Below are 21,531 nucleotides of genomic sequence, written 5' to 3'. Positions count from 1 at the left end.
TTAATCGAAATGCACATTTTGCCAAAGTTGGTGTCCAAATTTGCGCCAGGCGCAATTCCTGCAAAATAGAAAACTATTATTTTTTTCTAACTTTGACTGCATTTTTCTCATAATTTTCCTAAAGTACCATAGTTTGACTTTTATGTAGAAATGTTCTATGCATGTTCTACTTTAAGAATATGTAATTCTTATTGGCAAATAATGATGGAAAAGGGGTCAAAATCATGGTCAAACAAGGCTACCGACACATATTCTACAGTAAAAAGTCAACTCTAACAGCAGTGTGTGACCTTGAGCTGCTCTTGGAATCGAGTCACGTACTCTCTAAGGGTCTCACCCTCCTTCTGTCGGGTGGTGGCGAGATGTGTGGCTGTTTTTCGATCATAGTACCGAGAAAAGTATAAAATCTTTCCTTAGCTGGCTCTAGGTCGAGATCAACCTGGCCAGCACCCTTCTATACCAGAGTCGTGCACTCCCAGTCAACGCAATCTGAAATGCGCGACACTTAATGGCGTTCGAGGCCGCCTGGAAGTCCATAAGTCCTTTGAAGACCTCGACATAGTCTTTCGGGTCTTTATACCCGTCATACAGCTTCATTGTGGGCGTTTTGAACTTTGCAGGAATGGATGCTTCAAGAATGTCCGAGGTGAATGGCGATTCACCCATTTCACCATCATCAACATTCTCTTTCTTCTCGCACCTCGTTTTAAGAGCTTCGACCTGCGCATCAAATTTACTTTTCATCAGGTCGAACTCATCCCTCGTGATCACCCCTTCTGGTACGAGTGGGTTGTAGCGAGACTGAGCTTTGAGATTTGAATTTCTTCGCGAGCAAGAAAGAGAGACATCCTCGCCTATAAAGGCGGAGTTCTTCTTCTTCTTATCAGGCAGGTGTTTTCTCAAGTCTCCCTCCTAGTGGCTGTAGTCGGCCCCTCTATCATCTTCAGAGTATTGATTGTCATCAGGGTGGAGAGGAGGATCTAGGGATTCCCCCTCTCGATACTGATCGTCCCCATCCACTGGGACCGTAGATTAGGACCTGATGCGATTGGCTCGCGTTATTTCAGTGTAAGTTTCTTCCATCGTGCGCACCCGATTACAAATGTCATTGAGCTCGTGCTAGAAGATGGAAAGGACATCAGGATCTACGATTGGAGTGGACTTGCGTGAAGTCCTTTTTTATATTCCACCTCGGCCATGGTGGGCCTTGGTCTGTCATGGATGAGTGTGAGGTAGGGCCGTGTTCGCGTTGCTGGTTGACCTGCGAGGTCAATCATCTCCCTGACCTCCTTGGACGTGATCCTCCACTACTTTAGCATTGACCTCGCGCTAGAGGCCATTGTTTCCATTCAAAATACGGTGGTCCGTAGAGTTAACAGAAACAGCTGGCTCAGCCATCTCGGCTTGATTTGTGATTAGGAATGACTTAGAACGTTCTTTCCCACAGACGGCGTCAAATCTTTATGCAAGAATTTGCACAATGTTTGACCTAGTTAAGGTCCGACTCAGTCCAAGCTCCTACTTCAAGCACAATAAGAAGACCTGCACAAAATGACAAAATCTCCGACGATCAAGTCAGTAAGCAGCTCGGACTCAATATAAAGTTTGAGGATAAATTCCTTACCTGAAATGGAAATCGGGCCCTCTATTTATAGGCGCAAGGTCCAATAGACCTCACGACCAGCAGTTATCTTTGTCGTTTTTGTAGAATATCGAACCTGTCGAGTCACTCAGGTCAAACTCGAGCAGGTCGAACCGTTTAGCAAGTATTAAACTGTGCTAGAAATGGCAAAGTCTCACGCCTCGGTCGGTTTGAGGTGGAGCTGCTAAGTTATGCAAGCTTATTTCGGCGAATATCTATCCTCCATGTGGTATCACAATTTCTTTCACCAAACAAAATCCATACGCAAATATTTGCGACGGGAATTCGCGTGTAAACCAGCTTACCTCAACCGTAAAATTCAATGTTCTTCAAACACAACCGCTTAAAATGATGAATATTTTGAAAATGTAGTCATAAACTTCATTAATAATCAATTTATGAAGCAACACTTATCAAATAAATCCCCTAGTTAGCAACTAAATCCACTTAGTTTGTATGTATTGCATTAACAAGAGACCTATACTACAAAACATAACTTCACTCAACAAGTTACACAAAAAATGTAACCCTATGAATGCGCCATGGTGTGATTGGTAGGCCTTGACGTACCACGATCACCTCGAATTTGAACAGCAACGACGGGATGATTCTGCACATGACGTTCAGTTGATCCTCCAACGATTCATTTGAGATAATTGCCCTCAGGGAGTCCCAGACAACAATCTCACCTTCAACAAGATCTATGCAAATTGTAACCCAGTGGTTGTTGTTTACATTGAAGGGTAAATAGACAGCCTCCACCTCACGCCACCCAGTGGGTAGTCCGAATGACTTCCGTCGATGTCTTCGCTGGGTGCGATAGACATGTCAGCAGGAACGAGGCATACAGCGCAGGAGGGACCTTCAATACCATTTCTATTTCTATAAGTAAAATATATGGTGAGAAATGAACACTGTTTAATTATTTAGGAAATAACTCGAGTGAAGTAGTGCCCGAAAAATATATATTACTCGAGCGAAGTTCAAATTTTCTAGATAAGTTTACATTCCATTCCTCGGGCACCACCTTGGACAAGATCGGGCCCGAGAATGTACACTATACAGAAATTTGAAAGTCGCTTGAGGGTTTGTGCTCTCTATTATTTTTCTCGAGTTTGCCCTCGAGCGAGATTGAGCCCAAGGTATTCGGAAGAGGCTAAACCGCGAGGCTCGAGCCTCTTTCAAATACCTCGGGATAAACCTCGCCCGAGGTCGAACCCGAGAAAAATTGACAGAGGCTTAACAAGAGTGACGTTCCTTCTTCTTCTTCAACCCACCACACAACTGAGAACTAACTACTATCAATCTCCCACAGACCTCAAACCTCAATTTCAACAGAACAACAACGAAGGAAAAATCAACAAATAACATGGAACGAAAAAAAAAGTAAAACCGGACAACGAATCGGCGGAAAAATATCTAAATAGATGTATTAACATTCATGTATTCGTTCATCTAAACATATGAAAACATAATCGATGGACCAAAAAAAAGCCATTAAACTCTTCAACAATCGTAAAGAAACGAAGCCCTAACCGTTCAAATCGACGGAACAGTGGAAAAATTGAAAGAAACGAAACTTACCTCAAAGATTAAACCTTTTTTCTTTCACTTTGTTTCCAAACGAATTTCCAGGAAAAATGAAAATGCAGCAGAAATTCTAAGGGAATTGAAGCGGCTGAAAATGGAGAAGAAGCGGGGGAAATTGAAAACGGAGAGAAAGGGGAGCGAATGGTTTGATTTTTTGAACTAAGGTGTAGTAGTGTAATTTCACTTCCTTTTAAATTTAATTAAATATTCAAGTGGGTCACATAAGCACTATGTGAGGAGGTGGATCATTTGAGCATTCCATAAACTTTTGAAGATCATTTGACTCAATTTTCCAATGAAGATATAGATGACTACAAGTCTAATGACGGAGAGAATGAAAATGATGAAATTGAAGGCCTACCAAATGATTGATGATCCTGATCTTTAGATTTTTCATTTGGAATTATCATATAGGATTTTAGCTCGATTGTTTTCATATTTTTTGAGCATTGACTCTATATGCTGAAAGATTTATGATGTTTGAACTTTGAATCTGGCTTGTTGTTCCTTAATTTAACAAGACACAAAATTACTAATCTATACATATAATTCAAATTAAGGCATCAATAATTTATTTTAAGTATATTAATTTTACCAATTATATATTTAAATCACTCGATGAAATTAAGATTTTAAGGTAAATTTTATCTCCCAAATGAAGCACACATTCTTGAAAAATACAATTTTTGTTAGAAGATTTAAATCTAAATATTAAAATAATACAGTGTGTTAGGCAAGGAATGGATATCACAACTCCACTAACCCTACATAGTGGAATAGTAATCATGTGGTTAAACACTATCACAACTATAGAGAACTTTGGAAACTTCGTTTTACTTTTCCAAGGTGAAGCTACTTTTTCTTTTTTCTTTTTCTTTTTAATGAATCGATTTTTCTTTTTTTTTTTTTATTTTACTTCTAATGAGATTTTATTGTTAACATTTGAGTCAAATGTTAATATAACAGGTTGATGCAGATAAAACCATAAGCCAAACATCTCCAAAATGAACTTAACTTTATTAGCCCAATTAATTAGTTTCTTCCAATTTAACAATTTAGTAAATTATTTGCTCCAATCATCAGGTCATCGCCTTATGTAATTTGATGGGTTAGTAGAATCAAAGCCTGCTACATAGACCACTCATTTGAGAACATGTGTCTAGGCTTTTGAACAGGTATAACCATCTAGTTGACCCATCAGAAGCCCTCCTTGATATCGACTTGAAAACACGAATGGCTACAGATGTAAAATCTTGTCAGGTAGGTACAGAGCGCCGACATGAAGGACAACATTTTAAAGGCCTCTAATAAAAAAAACAAAGTTCGACACAACCTGATAATGTATGTGGTTGAGCACCATACGGGTGTAAGGTTCCATTTGCAAGTCATCCCTTAATAGTTGGACATCCATCTTCGATCAAAAAGCCGATCCATCACCTCGAATCCTAAAATTAAATGTAATAATTACACTAATAGAATAACTGAAACAAGGCGAGATATGATTTGATTTTGAAAAGTAGAAAAACCAAAAAGTGGAGAAGTTGGTACGAATGAATATAATAAACAACACATTTAACATTTCTCATATCTGGCAGTATTTAAACTCAAAGTGATGAACAACATTGAAAATCATACAAAAGAAAAGAAAAGAAAGAAAAATGGTTGAGAAGTTGAAAATGGGCAAGAAACAACAGTTGCTGCTGCTGCTCATTTTGGTGGTGGAATTGCAGTTGCAGGGATACAATATTAATGGGTGCTCAGAAAAAGAAAGAATAGGGTTGTTGGGCCTCAAGGATTTCTTCACCAAACACAGGCTGAGCATGGATCCTCTCACATCTTGGAGTGGGAGCAGCAACTGTTGCCAATGGAGTGGAGTTCAGTGCCATCCCGTCTCTGCTCTTACAATCGATCTCTCCCTCACCACTTTGTTGAACAACGACGATTCTATCCATCCACTAATTTACTTTTTCGATGCTTCTCTCTTAAGGCCTTTCCATAAATTGGAATCGCTTGACTTGTCTTACAATGGGTTTTCTGGCTTCACCAATCACCAATGTAATATCAAACTTTTCTATAACCATTTTGTTTTCTGAGAGTAACGTTTATCAGTTTAATTTTCAAAAATAAAAAATAAAAAACAAAATAGTTATACTGACTAAATTTGTTTCTGAAATTTTAATGTTAAAGTTGTCCTTTTGTGTTGGTTCCTTTGGCTAGCAGATTTCAACAACTTGAGAGAATTGATGCTGAGCAATAATAAAATCAATGACTCAAAGCTATTACAAGGTAAGAACATATATTCTTTTTCTTCTTTTAACAAGATACAAACTTTTCATTTTAAAATTTTCATTAAAACTAACGAAAAGAAACAAAAATTGATCTGAAAGAGAGGGAGAGAGGTAACCACTTTCATTTAATCATTGTATTTGCTTTGGGCTTAGATTTTATCGCTTAATTAATTTGAATGGTTGGGAGTCTATATTTAAAAACTATTTTTTAATAGAAAGTTCTAAATTAAGAACTATTCAAATGTAGTTTAATAACTATTAGGGTTGGTCAACTGCCTTCTCATTTTAAGTTTTAATTGATCTTTTCAAGTAATTTATTTTTACAACATGAGCATCATCATAGTTCCGCAATTTCTTAAAAGTTGAGGGTTCAATCTTTCATTCCCCACACATTTGTTGTACTAAAAAGTGCTTTATTTTCTAAAGACTTTATAATCAGTTACACGTTTGATTTAATAGAGAAAAAGCGACATTATCACATTTTTTACAAATCTTGTTTTTAGTACAGCATGTAGAGTGGAGATCGAACTCACAACGTCTTGATTTGAGATATATGCTAATTACCACTGAATTAGGTTCATTTTTGCCATTTTTCACTGATCACTTCTAAGTAGATTGGATTTTACCCTTTTTTTTTTTTGGATTTTACAACAATGTTTCTGATTCTGCAGGATTATGCAAATCAAACAAATTGGTGAGATTGGATCTAAGTTCCAATCAGATTTCAGGTCAATTTCCACCATGTCTCCTAAACTTGAGTAGCCTTGAATTTCTAGACATTTCTTCCAATCAATTCACTGGAATCCTCCCACCCACCATTTCCAATCTCAAATCAATCAAGATCTTGCAGCTTGATGACAATAACTTTGAAGGCCCATTCTCCTTCAGCTCCTTAGCCAACTTATCAAAACTCAAAGTATTTCAACTCTCAACCAAAACCATGACCAACAACTTACAAGTGGAAACTGAAAATCCCTCCTTCTCACCCACTTTTCAATTGAATGTCCTCAAGTTGAGCAATTGCAACCTCAATACCAAAAATGGCTCTTCAAACATTCCCAACTTCTTGTCCACACAACACCACCTTAAATTTGTCGACCTTTCCCACAACAACTTGGTTGGAACAGTCCCTGTCTGGTTGTTGCAAAACAACACAAATTTGGACCACCTAATTTTGACCAACAACTCCCTCATTGGAAATCTCCAACTTCCTAGTTTCAAACATCCTTTGACAAACTTGAAACTTTCTTGCAACAGCCTAAGTGGCCAGCTTCCCAGTGACATGGGTTTCCTTCTCCCAAATCTTGTTCACTTCAACATTTCAAGGAATAATTTTGAAGGCAATCTTCCTTCCTCAATTACAACAATGAGAAGCTTGAACATATTTGATTTGTCAAATAATAGATTTTCTGGGAAGTTACAAATGTCTATGTTTAGTAACATGTCTCAACTAAGTCGTTTGCAATTGAGAAACAATAATTTCAGTGGAAGTATTGAAGATGGAGTACAAGACATCCCAGATTTGATTGTGTTGGATATATCAAAGAATCTTATATCAGGTAAAATTCCTCATTGGATTGGCAGCTTGACAAATCTTCTATATCTCCAAGTGGCAAAAAATCATTTACAAGGAAAATTATCCTCTAAACTTTGCTCCCTTCACTATCTCAAGTTCTTAGATGTCTCTCAAAATCAATTGTCTGGCCCCATACCCTCTTGCTTCAACCTTCCTTCGCTGAAGTACTTGTACATGCAAGACAACAATTTCTCTGGGCCAATTCCAAAAGCTTTCTCAAGAAGTTCAGAGCTAACCGTGCTCGACTTGAGTCGTAATAGCTTCTCGGGACGCATTCCGAATTGGATATCGAGATGTTCGAGTTTACGATTCCTTTTGTTAAAAGGAAACCATTTTCGAGGTTTGATTCCTCGACGAGTATGCGAGTTAAGAGAAATGAGTATTATGGATGTTTCGAGTAACGAGCTTAAAGGAGCAGTACCCTCATGCTTAAGTAATATGTCATTTGGGGTTTCAAAATGGGCAGAAATTAGTCCTTATGAATCAATGGGAAGTAGTTTTATAAGCGTTTTCTCCGTTGAACTTGATGTTGTAGTTAAAGGAAAGCCTGTGTGGTGGAGTATCAGTCATGAAAACAAGTACTCCGAAGGACAAATCCAAGTAGATTTCATTACCAAAAATAGATCGGAACAGTACAAAGGAAGTGTTTTGTTGTACATGGCTGGACTCGATTTGTCATCTAATCAACTAACCGGTAACATTCCACTGCAAATTGGAGAGTTGCAAAAAGTTCATGCCTTGAACTTTTCGCACAATAAGTTTGAAGGGCGAATACCGAACACCATTTGCAATTTAAAAGAATTGGAGAGTTTGGATCTTTCTTATAACTTTCTGAACGGTGATATTCCTTCTAAACTGTCTGAGCTCGATTTTCTTTCTTTCTTCAACGTGTCGTACAACAATTTGTCTGGCATGATCCCAATATCGCCGCACTTCAAAACGTTTCTTGAAAGCAGTTATTTGGGTAACCCCAACCTTTGTGGGCCACTTGTCGGAAGAGATTGCTCGGGTCGTTTTAAGTTGACACCGAACAATCGATATAATGATTTTGGAGATGAAGATGGAAGGGTTATATATGTAGAAGGATTCTACTGGAGTTTTATTGTATCATATTTTACAATATTATTGGGGCTCTTCATAGTTCTCTTTATCAACCCTCGATGGAGGAATGTGTGGTTTTACTTTGTTGACGTTTGTTGCTCTTATTTATGCGAGTGTATTTAAGAGGTGTGTTCAATAGAAGATAAAGTTTCAAGATTAAATATCAATAATGCAACATTATGCATGATTGTAATATTATTATATACTTATTTTAGTCCTAAATTACATGTTTAGTCCCATAAACTTTACATAGTAATCCTATCTAATAGGTTTTCTTGAACGTTAAGAGAAGTGTCTGGTAGGTTTTTAGACTTATATTTTGTATCAGGTTCATTTTTAAAAAGCGTATTTTTTAGGGAAAAAATTACAAATATATTAGACACGTTTGACCCATGAATTCATGAATGTTACCCAATTGTGTAGTTCTCATGACAATCAAAGAGATAGATATGTTATGGCAATATCAATATATTCCAGATCACAATATTGTATGCAGTAAATCAGCTTTTAACTTCTATACCAGATTGTTTTTAACCTATTTAAGAGCTTTTTTCTGCGATCAATCTGATCTTAAATAATTTAAGCATGCAATCTTTAATTTTGTTTCTAAACTACACTCCTTACTTTCATTAAGTCCGCTATAAACCAACCCCTAATTTCAGTATTAACTTATAACGAACTATTATATATGTTTACCTAAGTGACCAGTTTAAATAACAAATTCATTAATTCAATGAATGACTTATTTACACGGCATATCAAAATAAAGTAATGTCATGCTCAATACAATTTAATTCTCATGAAATTAATACAACTCTTATATTAATCAAACATGAAAATTAAAACAAACATCCATACATTATAACAATTATAGCTATATGATGCATGAACATACATACATATAATGTATCAAATATACATATGATGCATGTATCCTACGATGAGATTTTAAAAACTATATGACATACTTTATACAACATATGTAACTAATTAAATATAAATTCACAATGCATAATAATTAAACAGATCGATTTTTGGCATCCTATCATAAATGAAACAAAATTAAAACAAAAAATTCTTCCAACACCTACGCACTGTCCCCACTGCAGTGCCTCGGGTTGCTCTCGGGAAAAAACCTACAGAGCAGCACCAAGGCGCTGTCCTCTCCTGCTACACGGGGAACTTTCAATTTTGCTTCAATTTTGTGGTACTCTTTCATAGCAATTCCTTGCCACGAACAGTGCGGACTTATAGACTCAATTTACAGTATTAAACGCCCAAAATAACGGGCCCCTATATTGATCGAATCAATCGAAAAACTGTAAATCTAATGCCAAAAATCGAAAACATCTATTTCACAAACCACATACATCAAATGTAGAGAAAAATTACCCACCATTCTTTTCTATGCAATTCAAAACAAGATTGAAAGCATAAATTGGCTATACCAATTGAATGGATTGCATCCAGCAGTGGAAGCGCGTGAACGCTTGTGCTTCGATTTTGTTTTATAAAAACTACTAAGAAAATAAAGCAAAGCAAAGAACAAGAGCCTACCTTTGAAGATCGTTCTTCGACACATTTCAACGACACCACTAGAGAATCTTCCCCGCTATTCTATTGGCAAGGATCGGTTTGTGGGAACCGTCTTTTTTAAAGAGATAGAATATGAGAGAGAGCTTTTTGAGAGGAGTTCAACAACCTTTGCCAAAATGGAACTCCGAAAGGGAGAGGAGTGGGGATGAAGCAACCTCCCCACCCACCAACTTCTCACTCCCTTGCATTGCAAGGGAGTGGATTGTTAATTAATTATAAAATAATTTTTTTTTAAATGGAAACTGAATTTATTAAAACGAATGAGAAGGGCCACTTGGGCCCAACAAATTACAAGGTCCTTCATGGTTTCATTAAGAATCCACACAGGAAAATCGTTCAGCCATAATAAATTGGTCTCCTTACAATTAGTAACAGAAGCAAGTTTATGAGCCATCGTATTAGCCTCTCTACACACATGCACGAATGGGATGCCAGGAAAAAGATTTGCAAAATGGTGGATATCCTCTACCCAGATTGAACAGAATGTATGTTCAGAAGCTTCGCAAACCTCAGTCCCTCAAGAATTGCCAGTAATTCCGCTATTAAAGGTTCGTGATACACTCCTGTATTCTTTGCCATTGCAGAAAAAATTCCACCGTCTTCATCTCTACAAATTGCCCCTAATCCAGAGTTGGAATTGCTTTTCTTGCATGCCACATCCCTGTTTATCTTAACCCACCCAGGAGGAGGGGGATTCCAAACACTACTACTACGATTGGTTTCACGAGCATTACCATCAGACAACAAAGACGAGTTATTAGCCTCAATTTCTTTCATATAGGTAAGAATCCAACTCCCTCTCCCTTGTGAATCTGAAATAGACTGTTGAGCCTAATAGCATTCCTATCTTGCCAAATTGCCCACATACTAACGCATGTCATTTCAAACTCTTTGGTAGATAAGTCATCCATCAACCGCATAAGCTGCTGATCCTGAACAGATTGCTGGGATTTCAACTTCACAGAGACCCTGGGTTAGAGTAGGGGTGAGCAAGTGTGGCCGAAAAACCGAGCCGACCGATTCAAACCGACGTCGGTCGGTCGGTTTTCACCTATGGTCGGTCGGTGGTCGGTTCTGATTTTTCAGAACCGACAAGTCGGTCGGTCAGAATCTACATATCCTCAAAAACCGACCGATCGACCGAATTTGCCCCTAACCCTTCATTTTCTTCTTCTCCGCCCAACCTCCCCCCCCCCCCCCCCCCCCCCCCCCCCCCCCCCCCCCCCCCACACCTTTCATTTTCTTCTTCTTTGCACCGCCCAGCCAACCCATGCCCGTCGAGTCGCCCACCGGCCCCACCCTTCGTTTCCTTCTTCTTTGCACCGCCCAGCCAACGCACGTCCGTCGCCCCTTCTTGGTTGCGCGTCCAACCCACACCCGTTGCCCACCGGCCAGCCAACCCCCACTATAATACTTCTTTGCGATGGCTTCTCTTCTTCTTTGCGCCGCCCAGCCAACCCCCTTCATCTCCTTCTTCTCTTAGAATCACATATTTGAAGTAAAATTAACGTTGGATTCAGAATCGAGAGAGTAAGTATTTGTATACTTGCATTATATTTGAATTTCAATTTCTGAAATTTTAGATTTGCACACTCACACTCACTGTAATATTGTATAGTGTGTGTATATGGTTTTTTTTTACAGAATTATTATTTGTTATTCTTTTCTTATGGTTGTATAATTGTATCGTTAATTTTATATTATATTTTCATATTTGAGTTTTAATTTCTGAAGTTTAGATTTGTATACTGTAATCTATGATTCTGTGATTATGTAGGTATGTTGTATGTAATATGTATACAGGTTTTTTTACATAAATGTTATTTGTTATTTTTTTCTTATTGTTGTATTGTATTGTATATTATATTTTCAGAGTTAATATGAAGACGCAGGAGTCATTGTTAAATGCTACAAATACTCCAACCACTGCCACTGCCGACGCCATTGAGCAAGATAAAGTCGTTGTTGACATTGATCCAGATTAAGCAACTTCCTTGAGTCCACCCAAAAAGCGTAGGAACGTTAAGCAGTCTATAGTTTGGATCATTTCGAAAAATAGAAAGGTGACCCTAAAGATCCCTATGCTAAATGTAAATATTGTGGAAATAAATATGCATGTCATTCAAAGCGTAATGGTACTGGAACTATGAAAAATCACTTGGATAACTGTAAGAAATATCCGTACCAAAGGAAAAAAGACCCAACCCAAACACAATTGGCTTTCAAAACTAAAGAAAGTGGCATTTTTTAGGATTCTAGTTCAAAACTTGTGTGCGAGTCTTTTGATTTGGAGAGTTGTCGAAGGGCATTAGCTGAAATGATTATCTTAGATGAATTACCTTTTAAGTTTGTGGAGGGTCGGGGTTTCGGAAGTTTATCAACCAATCAATAGGTTTGCTTGAACCTAGGTTTGTTATTCCATCCCGATTTACCATAGGTAGGGACATTCTTAAGATATATGTCAGTGAGAAGAAAAAATTAAAAGACATCTTCATGAAAAAGAAATACAAAATTTCTCTCACTACTGACTGTTGGACTTCTGGACAGAACATAAATTAAATGGTATTGACCGCACATTTTATTGACTCTGGTTGGAGATTACATAAAAGGATCCTTAATTTTTTTCAAATTGAGAATCATAGAGGGGATACCATTGGTAAGGCGGTTGAAAAAATTTTGAAGGAGTGGGGTATTGAAAAATTATGACATTAACTATTGACAATGCTAGTTCTAATGATACTGATGTCGCTTATCTTATCAAAAGATTTAGTCATGGATTGTTGATGAATGGTCAATTTTTGCATGTTAGATATTGTGCACACATATTGAATCTCATTGTATGTGATGCTTTGAAGGACCATTATGACTGCATTGATCATATTCGTAATGTTGTACGATTTGTGAGGTCTTCTCCTAGACGGTCTATGACATTTAGGAAATGTGTTGAAATTGAAAAAATTCCATGTAAGAATTCTGTATGTCTTGATGTCGTAACTAGATGGAACTCTACCTATGTGATGCTTGATGCTGCTACTAACCTTCAAAAGGCCTTTGAGAGATTAGAGGATGAAGAGCCTGCTTATACGACTAATTTACGGCCTAGTAAAGAAGATTGGGTGAATGCTAGAATGTTGGTCCGATTCTTGAAAGTCTTTTATGAAATCACTTTAGAAATTTCAGGATCTTTGTATAGTACCTCTAATTTGATGTATCATCATATTAGCACAGTTCAAAATTGCATACAAAAGAATTCTATGAAGACTTGGAACCCAATTCTTTGTAATATGGCTAAGAGCATGCAAGCTAAATTTGACAAGTATTGGGGAAACAGTGAGAAGACCAATATATTATTGTATGTTGTCATTGTGTTGGATCCACGCATTAAGATGAAATATTTGTCATATTGCCTCAGAAAGTTAGGGCCCGATGTCTCTAAAAGTATGATAGATAAAGTGGAGCTTGTTTTAAGAACTCTCTTTCATCATTATAGTAGTTTTTGTTTGACTTCTTCCAACGGTAGTGGTACTAGTCATAGTACACCACCGGTTGTTTCTTCGAGTACCACTATGGATGAAGATATGGATTTTGATGAAGGCAAAAATTTAATACCTGATTTCTCAACTGAAGAGACTACAGCTTTTAATAGCGAGTCAAAGATTGACGTGTATTTGTTGGAAGCTCTTGTTTCGTTGGAGGAACTTAATTTCAACATACTTCACTAGTGGAAAGAGAATGGTCAACGATTTCCAATTCTTAGTCAAATGAGTAGGGATATTTTGGCAATTCCAGTATTGACGGTAGCATCTGAGTCGGCTTTCAGTACTGGAGGACGTGTAATTGATTGCTATCGTTTTTCATTGGCTCCAAGAACTGTGGAGACTCTTATATGCATTCAAAATTGGCTAAACTCAGATCCAATAGATCTTGAACCTCACCAACACTTGGAGGAAGCTCTCATGATGGAAGAAGGTATTGCTTCTACTTTTATTTATTTTATTTGTTTGAAAATATTTTCTTTTAAATCCTAACCATGTCATCTTCTCTTCTTTGACTATAATTTTATAGGATTCAGAGTGATTATGGACGAGGAAAAGAACATTGAAGAACTTGGAGATTTTTCAAAGTTGGTGATTTAATATTTGTGATATAAAAGTTGTTGATTTATTTTCTATGTTTGGACATGGACTTATGTATTAGACTATGATTTTATTTTTTATGTTTGAATTGTCGTATTTTGGATTTAGATGACAACTTGGAAGTACTATTTTTTTTTTTTTAATTTGGATCTAATGTCTTTTGAATTTCTATTAGAAGTAGTACTACGAATTTGGTTTTAATATTGATTAACTAGCAATTATAGCATAATTAATTGTTATCAAATATTAAAAATTATGAAAATATTCGTAACTTTACGGTTAAAAATTCAACTATTAAAAAAGAACGCCCAAATCATCAACAAAATCAGATTTTAAATATAAAATGAATTAAAAATTATTCAAAAAATGAAAATGAAAAAAAATTAAATTAAATTAAACCGACCTAACCGACCGTTCGGTCGGCCGCATAAGCATGTGTCGACGTGGTCGGTTTTCTGCATACAGAAACCGACCTGGTCGGTTAGGTGGGGATGTCGGCCAAAAACCGACCCCGCCCAATCGATGCTCACCCCTAGGTAAGAGAAAATCTCACACTTCCTTCGCTCTTTTACATCCAAATAAAGCAGGGTCAGTAGTTTCCTCACGAATGCCACACACTGAACACTTCGGGGAGGCATCTATTCCTTTCTTTAAAAGATTGCTCATAGTAGGCCAGCAATCGTTATAAACTCTCCAGATAAACATCTTTATTTTAGGTGGAATTTTAAGTTTCCACAAGCAGTTCCACCATTGCCTACACTTGTTATTACAAGATGATGATTCGGAAATTGAAGAAATCATAGCTAACCTGTACCAGTTAATAGGAATCTGAGTAATGACTTTCAGATCCTCCTTGTTTACATGTCTCTTTAGCTTCTGCACATCCCACTGCTTCGAGCTAGTAATACACTCAGATACAAACCAATCACAATCAATCGGGCTAGGAGAAGTTACTTTAAAGGTAGACTCTCGTGGAGTCCATTTATCATAAAAAAAAACTGGATAGAGGATCATTTCCAACACGAAACCGGAGCCCTTTTTTTAGCAATTCCCTACCTCATAACAACCCTTTCCAAAGATAGGAAGAATTATAACTGGCTGAGGCACCTAGGATGTCCGTGTCAGTATAGTAGCACCGCCTGAGAAAACGAGAAACCATATATAAGGTTTGGAAATTTTAGTAATCTCCAAACTTGCTTTGCGATTAGAGCTTGATTGAATACTTCTAAGTCTCTGAAACTTAGACTCCCAAGATCTTTAGGCATACATAACTTCTCCCAACTCTTCCAATGAATGCGGCATTTATCATTAGTTGTTCCCCACCAATACCGAGTAAAAATGCACTCGATATCTTTACAAAAACCTTTAGGAAGCTTGAAGCAACTCATGCATGGCATATGTTGGGATGGCCTGAGCAATGCTTTTGATTAAGGTCTCTTTACCACTGGACGAAAACTGATGACCTTTCCACCCCTAGACAACCTTCCAAATTCTCTCTTTCAAGAAACTAAAATCATTTCCTTTCGTCTTTGTTAACTACGAGGGAAGACTCAGATAATTACCTAAATTGCTAACCAACCAAACTCCCAAAATTTGCTTGAGCTACTGTGAACACTTTGTTCTAATATTAGGAGAAACATAAAATTAAATAATAATAATAATAATTAAATATCATATATTTTATTAAAGCTTTATTTGAATCATATTCAAATGTATATCTCTCTCATAACCTATAGTTTTAATGCCAATCTCCTGCACATTAATTTTAACCTATAGTTTTAATATGAATCCAATTCATATTAATAATTATTTGAATCTTATTCGAATATAACTCTTATAATATATATATAGTTTAATCATGAATGTTATTCATAATTAATTTTATATTATAATGTATATATACACATTATGTTAATTATATCTTATACAATTAACCTATAATCCCTCATTTAAATTGACCAACTCAAATTCTTTCGAAAAACTTTGATCCTTGTTTCACCTGTTGTGAGCTAGTGGGGAGCCCTAATAGACCTATAGATCAGAAGCTCCAACATTATGAGATTAACTGGTTAAACTCATTAACCACCTTAATCAACATACATTAATTGCGGGTTACTCCACTAAAAACCCACAACTGCACTCTTCTCACTATAGAATATTTATGTATCCACGGATATCGACCAATAACCGAAAATCCCTCTCAGGCTAGTGAGAGGGAGGGGCCCCTTGTTCAAGTCCCAGATTCAGCACTTAAGGGAATACTCATCTACTCCCTTAAAGTCAGGAAAGAGTGAATTTCATCTTGTGTAGTTATGTTTGCAGCTCCCCACTCGGTTTCATCCCCAAAATGGTAGGAATGTTGAACCGGCAACTCAGGCCACTCTCACCTATACAGATCAAATGACGATCCCTCACGGGTAGGAGTCCATAACTCACTAAAGATTGAGAATGAGTTGTCTGGTCATCCTATGAAATAGCAATCTATTAGTCAATGGTGTTACATCTAAACATTAGTTATTTCGCGGTCAGGTCTTATACAAACTCATTGTATAGGATACCTCCACTTGCATGTCTCAACACAAATGACTTGGATCGGGTCATTTGTAACATTTACAAAATGGGTCGTATCCGTAATGTTGCCAGGATAAGGTACCCAGTCTTATCTATATACTACAGACCCTTTAGGTTATTCCCGGAACATTATCCACTTGTATATCGAGGGTATATCAAATATATACCCAGTATATATACTGTCTCAACCACATGTAAATAACTTTGGATGTTTAGTTTATTGGATTTGGACAATGCAATGTTGTAAACTCAACAACAATTTGATTGAATAAGAAAACATAACTTTATTGAATATAATTTTTATTTACAAAGTTACAAACTACGAGTTTAGAGCAACACACCCAAAAATCTCACACTTGAACTAAACTCTAGTGGGGTGTACAACATCATAAAGCAAATGGGCAAATACAATAAACTAGGACATACACTATATCCATTACAAATTATAGGGGAGCAAGTCTTCAAAAAGACTACTTCTGATCATTGCGTATTTGTTCAAAAGTTTTCTAATCATGACTTTATTATATTGATGATATTTTGATTGTCGGCAGGAATGTTTTAAGAATTGACACGTTGAAGAAACAATTGAGCAAATCCTTTGCCACGAAGGATTTGAGACTAGCAAAGAAGATTCATGGAATTCATATAGTACGAGACAAAGCATCCAAGAAACTGTATATGTTTTAGGAGCATTACACTGAGAAGTTGCTTCAAAGATTCAACATAAGCAAAACTAAAGTAGTAAGTTCTCCTCTATTCAATCACTTTAAACTGAGTAGCAAGCAGAGTTCTTTTACAGATAAAGAGAAGGAAGATATAAGCAGAGTTCTATATGCTTCAGCAGTTTGGGGTTTGAACATCATGGTATGCACTAGAGCAGATATTGCCAACGTTGTTGGTCTTGTTAGTCGTATTATGTCCAATTCGGGAAAACAACATTGGGAGGCAGCCAAGTGGATCATGAGATATTTATGAGGTACTTCCAGTTTGAAATTCACTTTTTGAAGTAGAAAGCCAGTGCTTGCGGTTATGCTGATTCAAATATGGCAAGAGATTTAGATAATCAAAAGTCTACTTATGGCTATTTGATGACATTTACAGGTGGTGCAGTGCCATGACAGTCAAGACTATAGAAGTGCGTTGTACTTTCTACTACTGCAGCAGAGTATATTGCAGCAACATAGGCGTGCAAGGAGATCTTGTGGATGAAATGATTTATACATGAGTTCAGCTTCAAGAAACACCGATATGTGATATTCTGCAATACTCATAGTGTTATTCATCTTGGTAAGAATTCAACATTTCATTTAAGAACAAAACACATAGATGTGAGGTATCATTGAATGAGAGATGCTCTCAATAATGGACTATTTGAATTTAAGAAGATACATATTGATTGTAATGGATCTAATATGCGGACGAATAATATATTAAGAGAAAAACTTTAGTTTTGTCATTCCGTTGCTGGAATGACAATTTCCTTAACGCAATGAAAATGGGGAGATCTCTTTAGTATTTTTTTTTTACAATATGTGGAGGCCAAATTTTAAAGGCCCATGGAGGTTTAAGTTTTTTTAGTTTTCTTTTCTATATATTTATGTGCGCGCGTGATAACTCTCCAAAAGAGAGTTATTCTGGTATTTATTTGGGTGAAAATGTGCATTAAAATGTCAAAGTGTGTCGGTTTTAAGTCATAATTAGCATGAATAGTGTTAAAATGTAAATCTTAGCTAAATATCCTTAGTCTTGAGAACTTTGGCCAAAAACAGCATAAACTCTCGTATTTGTGGTTCATTTGCACAGATTTTTAAAGAAGAGCTAACAAGAGAAAGAAGCGTTGAACCAGAGAGGAAAAGCCAGAGCATTGTCAAGACGAAGCATATAAATGCTGGAGCATAGGGATATCAGGGCAGGGATGTCCATACAGTTAATCAAAAAACACGGGATTCACTTATGTTTGTACAATCCCCAGTCGAGTGCCCTGAAAATGGGACCCGATATTTAAAGGAAAGGTTGCCCTAGCTGACAGACGGGCAGATCCCAAGGGAGACAAAATTTGAGAGCTGAAAAGACCATGGAAGGGAATATACCCATTTTCGGGAGGAGAGCTGACGCCATAAAGGGGAAGCTCGTCTGATGGAACGCGCCGACTGCTCTTTTTTTATGTCATTTAGCTATTTTTCTGCTATAGGTTGTATCTCTTCTTCTTCCATTTTGTTTTCTTCACCCATTAGGACCTAAACTCCATTTCGGGGGAGGTTCGCACGCTGTAACAGATTTGAGACCGAATCTCTAGCATGCTACATTTATTTTTAAGCAAATCTGAATTTATTTCTCAATTCTTCGCGTTACTGTTGGTCGCTGTTTCGTGTATGTTAGCCCCAATATTGACCCGGAAGGACTTGTGGGTGCTGATTTGTTTTGCCTATGATTAGTGCTTTTCTATAGCTATAGGGATACTCAGTAATGGGGTCCCCTAATCATGCCTATAGCTTGGGTTTATTGCTTGGATATTTAGCAACGGGAGTTGTACTTACTCATGTTTGGGGTGTCTCGGAAGGGAACCGAGTCGAGCTGGGCACTAATAGATGTTAGTTACGCTGGAGGGTAGGTTGATAACCTGTGAAAGTATGCTGAATCTCCCCTGCCTTTTTCATATCTTTTATTCCCCCTTTATCGCTTCCTGTGCTGCTATTTCCTTGCGTCGATAGCTTCGAAACCATTGTCTCTTGCAATGTTTCTGTCGTCTTGTTATTACTTTATTTTATTTCTTTCTTAGACAATATCCATACCCAATCTTTGTATATTTTTATTTGTTGGTATCTGCTTTTATCGTTAAAATACAACCAAAAATCTCTATGGATACGACCTCGTTACGTACTACAACCAAAGAATCGTGTATACTTGCACGTGTTATCAACACAGTTTTGTGGACGCAACAGCGCGCAACTACCGCAAGGTGTTTGAGAGAGAGGGAGAAATATGCACACAGAACAAGGGGAGAGAAAATTAGAAAGGGAAAAGAGAAGAAAATTAGTCTGTACAGAATCGTTTTCAGCACGATCAAAGGTTGATCTGTAGTCCAATCGAGGTGAAATTTTGACAGCGTGTTCAACATGAGGGTCTTCAATCTGAACAGTGTAGATTTCTTTTGGAGTTTCCTGCCGTCAAATACAGTGGATAGTTGAGTGCCACTTTTAAGTAAGATCTTTCTAATAATTTTCTTCTTCTATATTATTCTTGTATTTGCCAATACGTATTGTCATGAGATATTATTGTTGAATGTAGAAATGGCAAAAATACTCGCAGAGTGGGTACCCGACCCGATCAGGTCGAGGATTCCCCGATTTGACCAGGGACGATATCAAACCGGAGATTCCAAACGGGTTCCCCGGTGGGGACGGGGATCGGGCCTCCCACCCCATCCCTGATAACTCTCCAAAAGAGAGTTATTTTAGTAATAATTTTGGTTAATTTGTGCTTTAATGTGAAGACATTTGTGTCTAAATTGCATGCTTAAGTGAGGAATTGAGTGAAAAAGATGATTACCACGTTCTAAATCCTCATGTTGTTGAATTTACGCAAGTTCCTGCTTATTTCTCCTATTTTTGGTTTAATTGTACAAAATTTGGAGAACTTGCTGAGGAGCAGCAGAATACCAGGATTAGAGGAGAAATGTCGGAGCGTTGTTGTGCCAGAGCATGTCAATGCTAGAGCATCGGTTGCGGCAGAAATTCCTGGACAGAAGTAACACGCGGGATTTTTACTTATGTCCGTACAACGCACGTTTTACTGAGTTTTCCCCTAATTTTCAGGAGAACTATAACAGCAACAAGATGAAGTTGTCTCATTATCAATCCCCAAGGGGGAAAAGATCCTAAGAGAGGAAAATAGTCCCAAAAATGTGTTGAAGACAAGGAAAGTTGTCCCATTTCGTGAAGAAGTCGATGGGTGGACGTTGGAACTGCTGGTTTCTCATTGAGCTGGAAGTTTTTCATAGGATTTCTCAAAGTTTTTTCACCAAATGAGTTGTTTCTCTCTTTACCCATTGTATTTTCTCCATTTCCCATGAACTAAACCTCATTTTCGGGGGATCCTTTGCTGTAGCTTGTGAACAGAGGCTTTCTAGTTGTTTTTGCTGCTGTTAAATAGAGTTGATGTAATATTTTCATCTTATCGATCTATGCTGGCCACATTTATCAGTTTGTTTGCTCTTGTATTACTCGGAAGGGTATATAGGTAGTGTGTTTGGCTCTCTTTGTGTTTAGTTACTTTTTCTAGTAAATTTGTGGATGCTTAGGGATAAGGTCCGCCTAACCACGCTTATAAACTGTTCTTCATGTTTGGGTATTTAGCAACGAAAGTTGTAGATATTCGTATTTGGATATCTGGAAAGGGAACCACGTCGGTTTGAGCATCAGTAACGATTTTATACTAGAGCATCTTCTGTAAGCGAGTGAAAGCATGTCAGGATCTCCCCAATTTCCATCTCATTAACTGTTTCCTCTTCTGTTCGTTTTGCTACAACATTTCTTTGTGATAATGTACTTTATACACCACATTTCATGATATTCAGGTGGAAATTATTTAACAATTTTGGGTCATTTATGGCTTATTTACATGCATAACTGATGTTTTTATAGGATCAAGCCATTAGAAAGAATTGTAGCATAAGCGATCGATTGAGGGAAAACTAGAGCGAAAAATAGGAGCTTAATTAAGTCACATCAGCGCCGCAGTGCCACCATGTAGCGCCATGGCGCCTGTAAGTTAGAATTTGTAGCAAATCCCGAAGAAGTAGTGCCATAGCACTAGTATACAGCGCCATGCCACCCTACAGACGAAGCTTGGGCCTTTTTCCGTGATGACAGTGCCGCATCGCTGTATTGTAGCGCCATGGTGCTACGAACTTGCATGTCCGTCACAAATCTGGGACAGCGCCATGGCGCTCACTAATGGTGTCATGGCGCTGTAGCAATGTCCTAACTTAAGAGAAATATGAGTGCGCCGTTTTGGAGGACTTGAGGGGAT

The 21,531-nt window shown here is 37.4% G+C and overlaps 1 protein-coding gene across 1 annotated transcript; it reads left to right on the top strand.

The window, feature by feature from the left end:
- The first annotated feature begins 5,320 nt into the window (after positions 1-5,320).
- On the top strand, positions 5,321-9,824 carry LOC111016992 (receptor-like protein 1). Its single transcript, XM_022292614.2, has 2 exons — positions 5,321-5,518; positions 6,192-9,824. Exons 1-2 carry the CDS (start codon positions 5,476-5,478, stop codon positions 8,318-8,320), a joined length of 2,172 nt encoding a protein of 723 aa, XP_022148306.2. The 5' UTR covers positions 5,321-5,475; the 3' UTR covers positions 8,321-9,824.
- The last annotated feature ends 11,707 nt before the right edge of the window (positions 9,825-21,531 follow it).

The sequence above is a fragment of the Momordica charantia genome (assembly GCF_013281855.1).
Source record: "Momordica charantia cultivar OHB3-1 chromosome 9 unlocalized genomic scaffold, Mcharantia_2.0 BLBB01000009.1, whole genome shotgun sequence".
In the NCBI taxonomy this organism is placed as follows: Eukaryota; Viridiplantae; Streptophyta; class Magnoliopsida; order Cucurbitales; family Cucurbitaceae; genus Momordica; species Momordica charantia.
This window is presented reverse-complemented; position numbering and strand designations above follow the sequence as displayed.